We start from the raw sequence: 13282 nt of genomic DNA on the forward strand, positions 1-13282 counted from the left end.
TATTTGAAGTAAAATTAAATGATCCTCTGAGCTTTTATTTGATAGAATACAGCACTCTGCAGTGAATTATGGACTATGGATGATGCTGCTCAACCCTGGAAAGCTGCAGACTCAAAGAGAGAGTCAGAGTTCAATATGGAAATAATAATATATAAAATATACATTATTTATATAATATATAAAATATAAAAGTAAAATAAAAGCAGTTTACAGACGTGTGAAGCTTACAGGAAAACCATGTGAAATACCTTTGGTAACAGCGGACAGTAAAAAATGACCCAGGTAAGAGAGCAAATGTATGTTATAAAGGGAAATGGAAGGAATCAAAGAGGTAATGTGGCTCTCATATTTACATTGTACAGGAAGAACATCTTAACATCAGACAGGTGTGGCTGCATTTATCAGTTGCAAAGCTCACAAAGGTTGCTTGGAATAACAGAAGTTCTTTGAGATAAAAAATTGTGGATGAAGAGGCCTCCTAGTCAACACCATATGGGTGGAATGCAAATACACAGTCTGGGCTGTCCTATGACCTCTTCATTCAAGAGAAGAGTTCTGGGTGCACAGTGTTATGGGAAATTAGAGCAACAGCAAAATTTCCTTATTTAAGCAATTATTCAGCAAGAATATCCCCATTTGAGAAAACAGCTAGCATGATATACCAAAAAATTACACTATCTTAATTATCTTCAGACAACTTTTCCCTGCCTTATTCATCTTCCTACACAAATTTCTGAATTTCTAGCAGTGTTTCCATTAGCAACAGGAAATAACCCATTTTCATGATAAAAACTGGCTTCAGCAATCATATGAACTGTTTGTTTGTTCATGTGAATGCCCTACAATGAACCAGGAAACTTGTCAAAAAATACTTGATCATAAAATCATGGATTGCCTAAATAAACATGCCAGCCCAATTTAGTGAAAACTGAAACAGAACAAACCCTTGTGTAGCAGATGTGAAAAGGTGCTTTTGTTCAGGATACCTCAAAGACAGAATGGAAGGTTGGTTTTAGTTTTAGACCATCCTAATAAGTGGGTTAAATGGTAAATTCCATACATTCCACAGGACGGAGGGGCCAACAGCAGACGCTCTTGACATTGCCTATTAACCTAAATTATGTTTCTAGTCAGTGAGGAGAGAAAGGCATTTCCAGAAATTTCTTTCTTCAGAGTCTGACGCCTGACCAACATACATTCTCTGCACAGGTGATACTTCTCTCCAAAGCAGTCTCAAGTCCCAGTGTGCCTATAACTAGCAATGTGTATTTCACCCTGGTACTTCCCCTGATAAGGAAACCATGACATATCACCTAATGTCTATATTTTAACTTCTTGCACTACAAATGAAGCACACTGTACATCTCAGAGTTGGCTTATCTCTCGTGGCATCAGAGCTTGAGCATTTGCAGCCAGATTCTGTGTTAGAAAAAGAGGACATGGGAGGGATGCATGTGAGGGGTCCCAATAGCATCTTCTACAAGTGATTCTTTTCTAACACCAGGCTGGGGTTCTCTTGAGGTACTGTAAATACCTTGTGCCAACTGCTCTTCAGAAAGACTTCAGTTAAGACATAGGGCCCAGTTTCACCTTACAGAGCTCATTAGCCCACGCTGTCACCCATACACCTTGGACTACAGAGATTTTGTCTAATTTCTTCACTATGGTTTCAAATAAAACACAAATGTCAGCAAAGGTGCAATTCCCTTTTCATTGGCAAGAGACAACTGCTTGTCAGGATGACAGATAAAGCCACTAGAAAAGCCAGTATTTCTCTCAGGTTAGTCTACCTTCCCTTCAGTCCCCAAGAAAAAAGAAATAGCCCATTACTTTAGTATGTGTAAATGTTAAAGTAATCTGAGCATGAAGGGTGAAATAGATTATTCCTCCTTAGATAAGAAACAGCTTGAGTGAAGAGTGGTGGGAACCCTGTCCTAGCTGGTCTGGAGGAAACAAGCCCTGACACGAGCTGTGCCAAGGGAAAGAAAAGCAGTAATATCTCCAGGGACACTGGAGACACAGGCTTGTCTCAGATGCATCTCCCAGAGCACCTGCAAGCACTGAATCCTAATGACTCAGCTGAATTCTGCCTAGAATTAAAAGCATAAAAGCCTGACAAAGCTCTTGCATCACACTATACTTGACGCTCACCTTATTGTACAAAGAGTTGTGACTGTAAGGGCTATAAGGATTTTTGTGAGCATCACACGTGATGGAAGACAAGTGGCTGAAAGGTCCAGGGTTTAGACAGTCAGTGAGGGAGACAGACGGAGGATGCAAAGGGGACTTAGTTGGAGGGATCAGTTTAGTTGGATACAGAGGGTGTAGGAGAGCAGTCTCCTATGAAAAAAAGAAAAGTAAACAGAAACAGATTAATAGATGTAAAAAAGAAGCTTTGGACAGGAAGCGAAGTGCTTGTCTTGCACCTTTTTTACATTTCATAGGGCTTGATGATTAGCTGGGAAAGATACTCACGTTCATGCCAATACAATTGCTCTACACTAAGCATTTTTGTCAGTATGAAAGCACACACACAAAACCTGTTGTAGATTTCCCACTAAACCAGCTATGTTTCAATTGGGTTCTAGTGCATCTCCTTCCTGCAGCTCAACTGACGCTCAAGTGACAGACAAGGAAAGGCCAGAAGGATCTCATACAAGGATAAAATGGCCATGTTTTGGGACATTTTCTGAGATGCTGGAAGCAAAACCAACCTGAAAACAGTGTCTGAGGTACAAAAGGAAGTCTGCCTTATCTACATACCAGCAGGAGCACTTCAGGCTTTTTAACAAGACCCTAACAAGCCTTTTCAGCCATCTAAGAATTAAACCAGTGAAGGTATACACACAACATATTTCACTACTGCAATTAGCCAGAATTTAATAGCGTGCTGGTTAAAAAAACCCAATGCATATGTGCTTTTTGCACCTAAAGGATAAAACCTTTTCAAAAAGTTCTTTTTTTCAAAAGATTTGAGATAGAGTCAGGGAGGCATACCCAGCTTTTGGCACAAATCTCGTGCTTAGGTTTTGTCAAGGCCATTGACACAGTACATCCAAAATTCTCACCCACTCGGCTGGCTGAGTCTAGACCAGGAACTCCCCTGTGCACTATGCCTTTGAGCTCAAGACCCAGAAAATTTGTGACAAGAGCTGTGCTTAGTTCCAGCAGAAGCTCATGTATCGCCCGCTGAAAGAGTGAGCATGAGCAAATGAGCAGGTGAGAGCCCAGCGGCAGTGAGAGCAGCTGGAAGGGCACCAGGCAGCAGTGGCTTCACACCAACCTTGCCTCCTGCTGCTCCTCCTCGGAGGCACCAGCCCTGCTTCTATTAATGATAAACCTTGGCAAACTGGCCTCACAGCTTCATGCCAAGTGTAAATAATATCTCTTTAGTTCATCCTTAACTTGCTCTTCCATTGCCCAAAGTGGTTTAGTTTTTTTAATGACAAAGGAGCCTATGTGCATTCTTGTTAATATTTCCAAGCATGTGAATTCTCTAACATCCATTATGAGTTGTTTTCATATTACTGTGTAACAAAATGCCCTATTTTTTCCCCAAGAAAGATTATGTTTCCCCAGTTTGAAATGAAAATTTTCATGAAGCCATCACTTCAACACTGCTCACGAGTTACATATACTTCCAATATATTTTATGGTGCTTTTTTGAAGAAATTGGAGCATACTTGCAAAATTCCTGGAACATTACTGAAATATACTAAGTAAGAAAAAAGAAATTCTTTCTCATGATGGGGAAATTACCATCTCTAGTAAGGGCATCTAAAAAATGTGCAAAGATTAATACTGTCAGATTGGAACGTCAGAAATACTACACTCTGTCTGTAACAAGTCTTTGATGGGGGATATCTACTGAATAGCCAGTGGTACAAGCTGTATGTGTCCTCAGGAGAAAAAAAAAAAAAGGCAGCATAAGCTAATATGAGATAAAGCCAAAATAAAATGGGATTTCTCCCTGGTTTATAAATTTTACTGGCACGTCAGTGTCAGTCTATACACAGCATACCCAGAACACAGATAAAAAGAGCTATCTGTGAGCTAAGCTACATCCTCTCCAGATGATCTTTACTAATCTACAAATTTCTTTTTGTCTCCATCCATTACTTTGATTATCTGTGTGAGAACAGCTGCCTGTTAAAGCAAAAAAATTGCTATTTATTTTTTACAAGGGAAATGGCTTTTTCCACATGGGGATGTTTCTCAATGAAGTGAAAAGCAAACAAGCTACTCTCTGTTGTACAAAAAAATGCGTGTTCAACACAGGGACATGAAGCTGAAGGTCAGCAGTTACAGCTGGCTGCATCACTATGTCTCAAACTGAATGTCACCCACAGTCACCAGCGCTCAGTGACTGGGAGGTTTCGCAGGAAGAGGAGGTGCTGTGGAGGTCTAAGAAAAATCAGAAGAGAGGACTTAATAAAGCTGATGCCATCTGGAACCTCATCTATTCTGTGCAATCCTCAGAGGTGCAACCTGAAAGTGTCTGTCCTTTCAAGATGGGCTGGGTGAAGGAGGGGCAGCAACATCACCTAGGGGGGGTGTTGTTGGCAATGGTATTAGAAAGAAAGGAAACGAAAATGCAGAGAGAGGGAGAGAAAAAAAGATGTAAGAGCACTACCTCCCATCATGTCTGAGAAGATCTCTGAAGAAAACCAGGGAAAATCAATAACAGTATAAGCAGTTTTGCCCTCAGCCACAGTAGATACCTGCTAAATTCTTTTTCAAGGGCAAGTGGACAGGCACCAGCTCTTCCACAGAAAGAAGAAAGCCTAGCTGCTAGTCTCCTGGCTTTAATCCACAGCTCTCATATCCCATGAAAGCCGTCAATTTACCTGATTTTGGGGTAATATTCATGGGAACACCTCCCACTCTTTAGAAGGCACCTGCTGTACAGCCAAAAATGTTAACTACTGAAAGCAGGTGAAGAGGGAGAATGAGTGTCCCTATAGGCCATCAACCCTGTGGTTAGAGACCACCACTGCAGGTTCCCAACTGCTGTCTAGGCATGGAGCCCGGTTTCACAGGCAGAGCTGCAGCCCCCTTACAGGCACTAAAACACCTCAGGAGAGTTTCAGAGATGCTGTAAGATTGTGAAAATCCTCAAGTAGGCACCCAAGTCTCCTCCACGCACAAGGGACTTATATCAGCACCATAAACCTACTCTGAGAGGCAAGAGCTGGAATTGCAAGCACGTGCTGTGATGTAAGAATGTGCTCTAGTGTTTTCCCTAGATCTGGCTATTATGGTGCTATTAATTATTATATCAGACCACCACTAGAATCACATAACCATTTCTCACACAAACAAATCAGTTCCTGTTAAGTCAATGACTTTATCCGAATACAGGCCTAAGTAGTTCCTTTTTCAGAGCAAAGATGTCTTAATAGAGGACTCCGCAAAATAACAAGTATTTTACAGCAACCTGGGGTATTTCTTAGGTTATGATAAAAAAAGGTAATTTATCAGCACTTAAAAGCATATGTAATTGTGCTTTTAAATAAAAGAACCAAAACTGAACATATTCATTGTGGAATTAACTTTTCCATCTAACAAATCAGTGCACTATTCATTTAGTTCATTTTGATTCATAGCATTTATATAAATTAATTTTGGCTTTTGTTATAACAACCACATTTATTCATGGACTTATGACATCCTCGGTACTTCAGTAATATGTACTATAAGTAATTTATAAGGTGTAAATTGATTTATTCTCACAATTAGCTTCAAATATCAGAAAGCTTCTGAATATGCCAATAAGCCCAGCTTTCTATTTGGTTTAAGATACAAAGTTCGGTGGTTGCATCATTTCTTCATCAGAAAAACTATAGCCAGTGGAATCAGTGCCCTGCCCTGATGAAAGGGAGGTATAAGCTGCCCCTGCCTTTGCAGTGAGGTCCTGCTGAGGTGACTTAGACCAAAAGTTCTCTAGCAGCAGCTCCCAGTCAGCTCTCCTCCTCTTTCATCCCAGCCAAACAGCAGCGCAGTGCCCAGGCATCTGAAGGTTTTCGGTAAGTTAAAGTATGAAAAACTCACTATAAATTCACACATATTCTCTGAAGACAAACATTCACTGTCAAGCTCTAAAGTTCAGAGACAAATTGTAATAATTTGTATTCAGTTTTTCTTATATTTTACAGAAACTCTGCATTCTATAAAACCTATACAATGAGAAACCCTCTGATACCAGACGTACGTGTTGTTGTAACCCACCAATGTAAATAAATCTTCCTCTGTTTGTAATGCTGCAGTACTCTTAAGAAATGCTGGGAATGTCCTACAGTAAATCAGAGGAATGGAAAGAACTAAAACAGAAATCTTAAAAAATTCAGTTACAAAAGGAAGAGAGGACTGTCATTGCTGAAGTCTCTCTCTACTGTGACTAGAGAGGCATAGAAGTAAGAGAAGTTCAATTAGTAAGGTATTTTACTCACATAGTGTCTGGCAAAAGGACTACTGGCTTTGTTTTACTACCCTCCAGATGGAAGATTCAGAACATACCAGATAGGTTAACAATAAGCTCCCACAGGGACATTGAGATTATGTATTGCAGTTAAGGTTTAATTCACAGTAATGCACACAAACACAAATGCAAAAGAAAAAGCTGACAGAATCATTCATCTGGTGTTTCTCTGAGATAATGCCTCATACAAGTCAGCAAAGTTCAAGGTGTGTTTTTTGCAAAGAGATCCTATGGCTTTATGCAGAAGTCTGTGGGAGAAGACAAGCACTTTTGCTGCCTCATGGGTTGCCTGTTAATGCCCTTCGTGTGCAGAAGAGCAGTTCCCTCAAGCTGTGGAGGGACCCGAGGGAGCTACGCAGTGGGCGGTGACACAGAAACTCACTGGGGCTCTTCTGCAGTCTCTCTTGCAGAGGGAAAAATGACCCTTGCCCAGTCCTTGCTGTCCTCACTTCTCTTTAGAGAGGATTCGGGTCTGGACCCCAAATGGAGGAAGTGCTCTCCATAAGATCTGATCCAGACACCTGCTGGACAGGCGAGCACAGGATTTCCACCTTTTTTTGTATAGTGTTTCCTATGGACATCATTAAAAGATCCCCTCTTCAACATATGAGCTTTTAGATCGCCACAAAAATGTCCCTGAAGAGAGCCCAGCTGCCCATCTCCAGCCTGGAGCCTGTCCTCCAGGAGCCAGGTGCCCCTCAGGGAATCATATAATTTTGCAAAAAACAAGAGACGAGGACAATAAAATGTTCTAAGATTAGTTTCTTTAAGGAAACTAGCTGAGGCTACAAAATCTTTCAAAGAGAGTTACTCACCTGCTCAAAATCTGGATCACTGATTTCTTCAAGGTACTTTTTAAAAGGATTGGGTTGATAGGGCTCCTCCTTTTGCTGCACACTCCTTCCTTTCACCAGCACAGGACGAATGACACCAGGTTTTGTCTTGACCCATAATACACCCAGGAGAAAAGAGGTTGAAGAAAAATAAAATAAAATACTTCACAATTTACAGAATATTTTTTAGACAAGTCAATTCCAATGAGGCTGTAGCAACTAGATAGTTTTAAAATTTTATTAATAACATATTTCGCCACCAAAATTATTCAGCTGTCATGCCACCTGGCCTACTTTTAATACAAATCGCAGACAAAAACCGAGAAGAGCTGGTTTTATGCACAGAACCTCATCACTGACATCTGTTTGTTACTGACACAAAAATAGATGTTGGGCTGTCAAACTATTGTTCCTGAGTTTTGCTGGATGTTTTTGCTAGCTGTTCAGCTGCATCTTGATAAGTTCATCAAGTCATACTTTATGCACAGCCATATGCCTGCTTTCATGCTGCAAATTATGTTCTGGGCTCCTCAAAACAGTAACTGAAAAAAGCAAGGGCAATATGTGATGCTGTTAACTTACACCCAGACAGCACCATATTAGGGGAAAGTCTTTCTGGGCAATAATACCAGTGTTTTCATGCTGGATTTTGACAGTATCTTTGAGTTCACTTGGAGAAGTACAACTTTAGAGAATTTAGTCAGCGTGATACTCCTCATTTCTGACAAATGGGATTATTTAATCAATAAAAAATTTCTTGGTTAGTTAGCATCCAACCAAAAAATTTATCATTAACTTGTCAGTTTAGTACATCTGTGATTTTCAGAATTCTTACAGTAAAGTCTGACATGATGGATTGTGGCATAAACTCTAAATGAAGGCTAGGGGATAATTTTAAAATAGAAAACTGGTTCAGTAAGCAAAGAAAAGGAAGAAAAAAGTGTACATTCTCACTGGAATTTGGTAAGTACTGACATCCCTGGATGGGTCCCTGATTGAATTTAAATGTTTCAACAACTCAGTCATATTCTTCTCTGTTACAGCTACCCCGTAGAAAATGGGTGGTCTTTGTCACAACTGATATAGAGAACAGGAATGCTACTGAGCTCCTTCTGTGGTTGCAGCCCAGAGGGGCAGCTAGCCCAGCTGGGACTGAGAAATAGCTACTGTCCAGCTCTCCATCCTCAGTACCCTGCAGGGTATAAAAATGCAGAGAAGAAACTTGATTCACACTAGATTTATTTTTAAGATTTAGACCATGTACATTTAATAACACCATCTGCCTATTTACAAGAGCAATGGTACACCTAAGCAGTCTGTCTGGACAAAAAGAGAAGCATACCACAAAAGTAAGCCTAAAATGATGCCTCTGAGATTGCTGGATGTATCGTGTAAACTGAGTTATGGATCACCTTAAAATTCAATCTGCAGGCATCCAGTAAGGACAGGGCAAGAGGGGTGCCCACTGGAGGGAGAAAGTGCAGGAGGCAGTAGTTGTCCCTATGTCTTCTGCTTCTGCCTCTGCCCTGGGAAAGGCAGAGCAGTGCCCAGGGGCTGAGTGGAAGGTGGCAGAGGAAGGAACAGAACAATACTCCTGGGAAGAGCAAGGCCCAGGCAGCAAAATATCTTCCTTTAGCTTTGTGTTTTATCCCCTCCCTCCTTTCCATAGTTTGGGGCCCTTTCATCTGCCTCATCAAATAAGAAGAAACATTCAACTGAAAGCAAAAAATAATCCATGAAGTTAACTTTTTTTTAAAGAGTAATGACTGCCAAGTTGCATTAAAAACTTAAAATTTTCATTTAGAAGGTCAATTTACTGAAGGATATAGTGATAATTTGATGAACTTAGTCCATAGTTCATGACTACTTATTTGTAGGATTCACCATAAAAGAATTATTTTCCTCTCTAAGATTTCTGAGAGGAGTTTGTAAAAGTGAAAGGCTCCTGGCTTTCAACACAAAAGTAAATATAAAAATAAAAAGAAAGCTACAGTTGTTATCAAGTCATCATTATGCAGACAAAGGACATGTGACCTTCTAGCACTCTTCCACACCACGTAACCATGCAATCAAAAGCCCGTTGAGGTACCCCAAATCATCATGGATTTTCTACTCTCCTTATGTAGGAAGCCTCTTCCAAAAGCATGCTGTAGAAATGCTTTTAAGGAAGTATTTTCTAATTAACATCACACAATCAAGTGCCTGCTGAATCATATGTTTATGTCTGCCTGTGCAAACAGAATGGCAGATGTCAGCCAGCAAACAGAATTTGAAATACTTTATTAGTTCCCTAATTAGACAAGCTATATAAAATCTTTGATCCAAAACTAAAAACATGAACTCTTTCTTTGATAGCGTCTGACACAACTGACAGTTCTGAGAAACAAGCTAAGACTTAGTTTTGCCAAGGAAAATGTTGGTCTTCCTACAACAGCACTGAAAAATGGCAAAGGCTGTTATGGTTGCAATGGGCTGCCATCATGGGGCTACAGACCTATTAGCAAATTACACAGGGCCAAGACACAAGCCCCAGAGCTGACCCATAATCAGTACTGATTCAATGCCAGAGTGCCTCGCACAGTTTTGGCCGAGGTCAGCAACTGCATAGTTAGAAATACGAGGATATGGTGGACCAGGGCGTCTTTGGATAGGCTGTATGGACATGGCCACCTTTCTTCAAGGACAGAAGGTCTTTTGGCTGTAAGAAAATGAGTTGTGCATATTTGCCCCAAAAGCCAGAATAATTAACTTCTCATTAGCAGGTATATAGGCATGTTCACCTCTATTTTTTTCCTCTGTTATGACACTGGTTCTCCCTGAGATCTTGCTGAAACTGGTGAGTAAGGTCCCAGTTGCAACGCCTTTCCTCTCAGCAGAGGCCAAAAATCCTCTGAGTCCCATGTTTCTCCTATCTGAGTCACTGTCACTTCCCCTTATCAGGAGTATTCAGAGGTCCGCAATGTAGGGCCAGACCCTTCTTTGATAGCTAGCAATGACTGCACTCCCTCCTTGCAGTGCTTTGTGTCACTAGACAGACATTAAGTCGTTCTGGATACCTGAACAGCCTTTCTGTAAACAAGAAAGTTGTCTTTTAATGTTTAACAAGGAATTGGCTTTTTAGTATGTTTTCAATGCAATGCTGTTTTGAAGCAGCCTGCCTCTGTGACAACCAGACAAATCATTAACAAAAATATTACATGATCAGAGGAAAATAATTAACAAAACAGGAGACCTAGGCTTGGAATAAAAGACTTAGCTGCCCCCTTTCTTGCCTTTCTGCTCTGAGTCCATGGGACCTCACTTGACAAATAGCAAGCACCAAGTCAACCTGTTTGCCTGTATAGCCTTCAGATATTGGTCTCTTCTCCCAAGTCACTAGTGACAGGATGAGATGAAATAGCGTCAAGCTGCATCAGGGGAGGTTTAGTTAGATAATAGGAAAAATTTCTTTACTGAAAGAGTGGTCAGACATTGGAAGAGGCTGCCCAGAGAGGTGGTAGAGTCACCATCCCTGGAGGTGTTCAAAAAACATGTAGACATGGCACTTCAGGGCATGGTTTAGGAGGCCTGGGGGTGTTAGGCTGATGGTTGGACTTGATGATCTTAGAGGTCTTTTCCAACCTTAATGATTCTATGATCCAACATTTCTGTACAAATAGCCACTTGAGCCTTTGAAGCCTCTGCTTCAAATGGGCTAACCAAAGAATTCCCTCATGGACAGGAACCATTCCTATTCCTTTCTAACAAGCTAATTAGTTTTGGGGGAAGAGACCCTGAGGCAGATGGGTATGAAACACAGCGTGCCCCAGATAATGCAGTCATATTCTGTCAGCACTGAGAAGCCAGAGTCACCTCTGCTGAGAGCACCTGCTTTCAGATAGTGAGGAACTGTCTCCTTTGTCATGAAGGAGCACTGCAATTTCCACTGTCAGCTGGTTTTTGCCCTAATACGAACACAGACACATTTCTAGTTGAACAGTGAATCATCTTAAAATATTCCCCTTCTATTTCTTTTCTGTCACTGATTAGTCTTCATGAAGGGAAATATGTTACTGAACATATCAGTTTTATTTTTATATGTTATTGAATATGTTCGTTATTTTATTTTCCCCTGTAGAGGCCTTACACTTGCAAGAATGCAGTAGAACATTCCAAGCAGTGTATCAGTCTGCAGTGAAGTTCTCCCTTAGAACATTTGAAGGTGTGAAGGCATATAACCGTGGTTAAAAGGATTTCTTCTTCCTGTGGCTAAATAGTAATTTACTCCCATCCCTTTGAAAAGCCAAGGAGGGAAGGTTAATTATTTTCTCCACCTCCATGCTGAAGCAGTAGCAGGTCTTGCACCAGAGCACAGAACAAGGACAGTCACCTGTTTGAAATTCAGGTTGTCTTTATTTTTATTCATACTGAAATATCTGCGTTTCAAGATATGGCTGAATTTTCAACAAAATGGCTGATACTATACTGTATCATGCGTTCCACTGAACCAAAGCTAAAATCTGTAGAGGGATGAGTCTTTTTCTCAATAGCAGGAGAAAAGGGACAGACAGCAAAAGCAGTGTGGAGTCACTCTGCTGCTGTTCTGGGGAAAGGGGACCAGGAAAGGGAGCAGGTTTGCCCAGGCACTGCTCACTGCCCAGGCTGGTGGCAAGGAGGGGTCTAAGGGCAATCCCTTAGCACTGATGCTGCTCTCTGCTTCCCTTCCTTTCTTTAGGAAACTCTTTTAGCACATTCAGGTTGTCTTCACTCACATTTTCCTTTGGTATTTCAGGAATCTCTTTCATTTCCTACTCTGCTGTGCGATGGCTCTATACAGAGCACTCCTCAGTGTAACTGATACATTTCACTTCAGCAGTGCCTGTGTTTTGGTCTTTGATAAAGTATAGGTGTAGACCCAAGGCAAACACTGTCTTCCAGAAGTCATTCATCAGTGCTCAAAGGTCATGAAATAACTTAAAGTGGATAGATGCACCCATGACCCCTGATTTTATGCTGGCCCTGACAACTATGTTATATTTGATGTCATTCTGACCTGAAGTGGATCTTAAAAGATGCTGAATTTACTAATATTATACCTTAAAGCAATTACTCCATAAATCATGAGGTGTCATATTCTCAACCATGCTTTAATTAATTTCATGGAGCTTTAGACTCAATAGCTTTAAATGTAGGAAGTACTGGAACCTCAGTAATACACGTGCTTCAAAATGAATTATTTAGAGGAAAAATACTTCAAGCTGCCACGTCACATCTAAAATAGCGCAGAACAAAATAAGCCATAGAAATATGTCTAGATATTAACTGACACACTCCAGCTTTAAATCCTGAACCAGACCATGAGGATTGTTACCTATTTGTCTCTAATGTTTTTCTTCCTTTCAAACACTTGAACTCATCCTGTGTCCAGCCTTGAGTCGCTACAACTCCTATCCACAATCCTTTTCATGCAAGAAACAGGACTGTGTTCTTTCTGTTACCATCATTTAAACTTGCTGACAAAATTCATAAATGCCATATTTGCTTTAAATATATATGACTCCTTTTCTACCCTTTTTGTTTCAAATATATTTTTATTAATTCTTCCATTGCACACTCAAAAACCGTGGATGACTGATCCAGCATTAAAATACATGAACTGAAAAGAGCTAGAACAATGATACCAAGGTATGCAAGACTGGCACCATGTGAATTTTGCATGATATATAAAGGAAAAAGTTACTGTTAACGGTAATGGCAATCGTGTGTTGTATTGGTGTGCTGGGTATGGCTTTGCACTTTGTTATCATGACTCATTCATAGCCTTCTTTTAAAAGAGTAGAAAATCTGTTTGTGACGGTCACAGGGGCATGCCCACTGCTTCGCCTGTCCATTGGATAAAAGTCACGTAGTTGAGCGGTATAGACACAACATTTCTGTCACCATAAATATCCAGTCCCTGATAGAGCTAGTCAGAGACTCCACAAGGGGAGAA

At 40.6% G+C, this 13282-nt stretch overlaps 1 protein-coding gene across 5 annotated transcripts in view; it reads right to left on the reverse strand.

The window, feature by feature from the left end:
- MLIP (muscular LMNA interacting protein) overlaps window positions 1-13282 on the reverse strand; it is a 115755-nt gene that overhangs the window by 22331 nt on the left and 80142 nt on the right. For all 5 annotated transcript variants that reach the window (XM_064447899.1, XM_064447898.1, XM_064447900.1 and 2 more), the window contains one exon: window positions 7294-7419. In XM_064447899.1, the coding sequence (XP_064303969.1) occupies window positions 7294-7419 (126 nt within the window). The remainder of the gene's footprint in view (window positions 1-7293; window positions 7420-13282) is intronic.

This window comes from Phalacrocorax carbo, chromosome 3 (genome assembly GCF_963921805.1).
Source record: "Phalacrocorax carbo chromosome 3, bPhaCar2.1, whole genome shotgun sequence".
Lineage (NCBI taxonomy): Eukaryota > Metazoa > Chordata > Aves > Suliformes > Phalacrocoracidae > Phalacrocorax > Phalacrocorax carbo.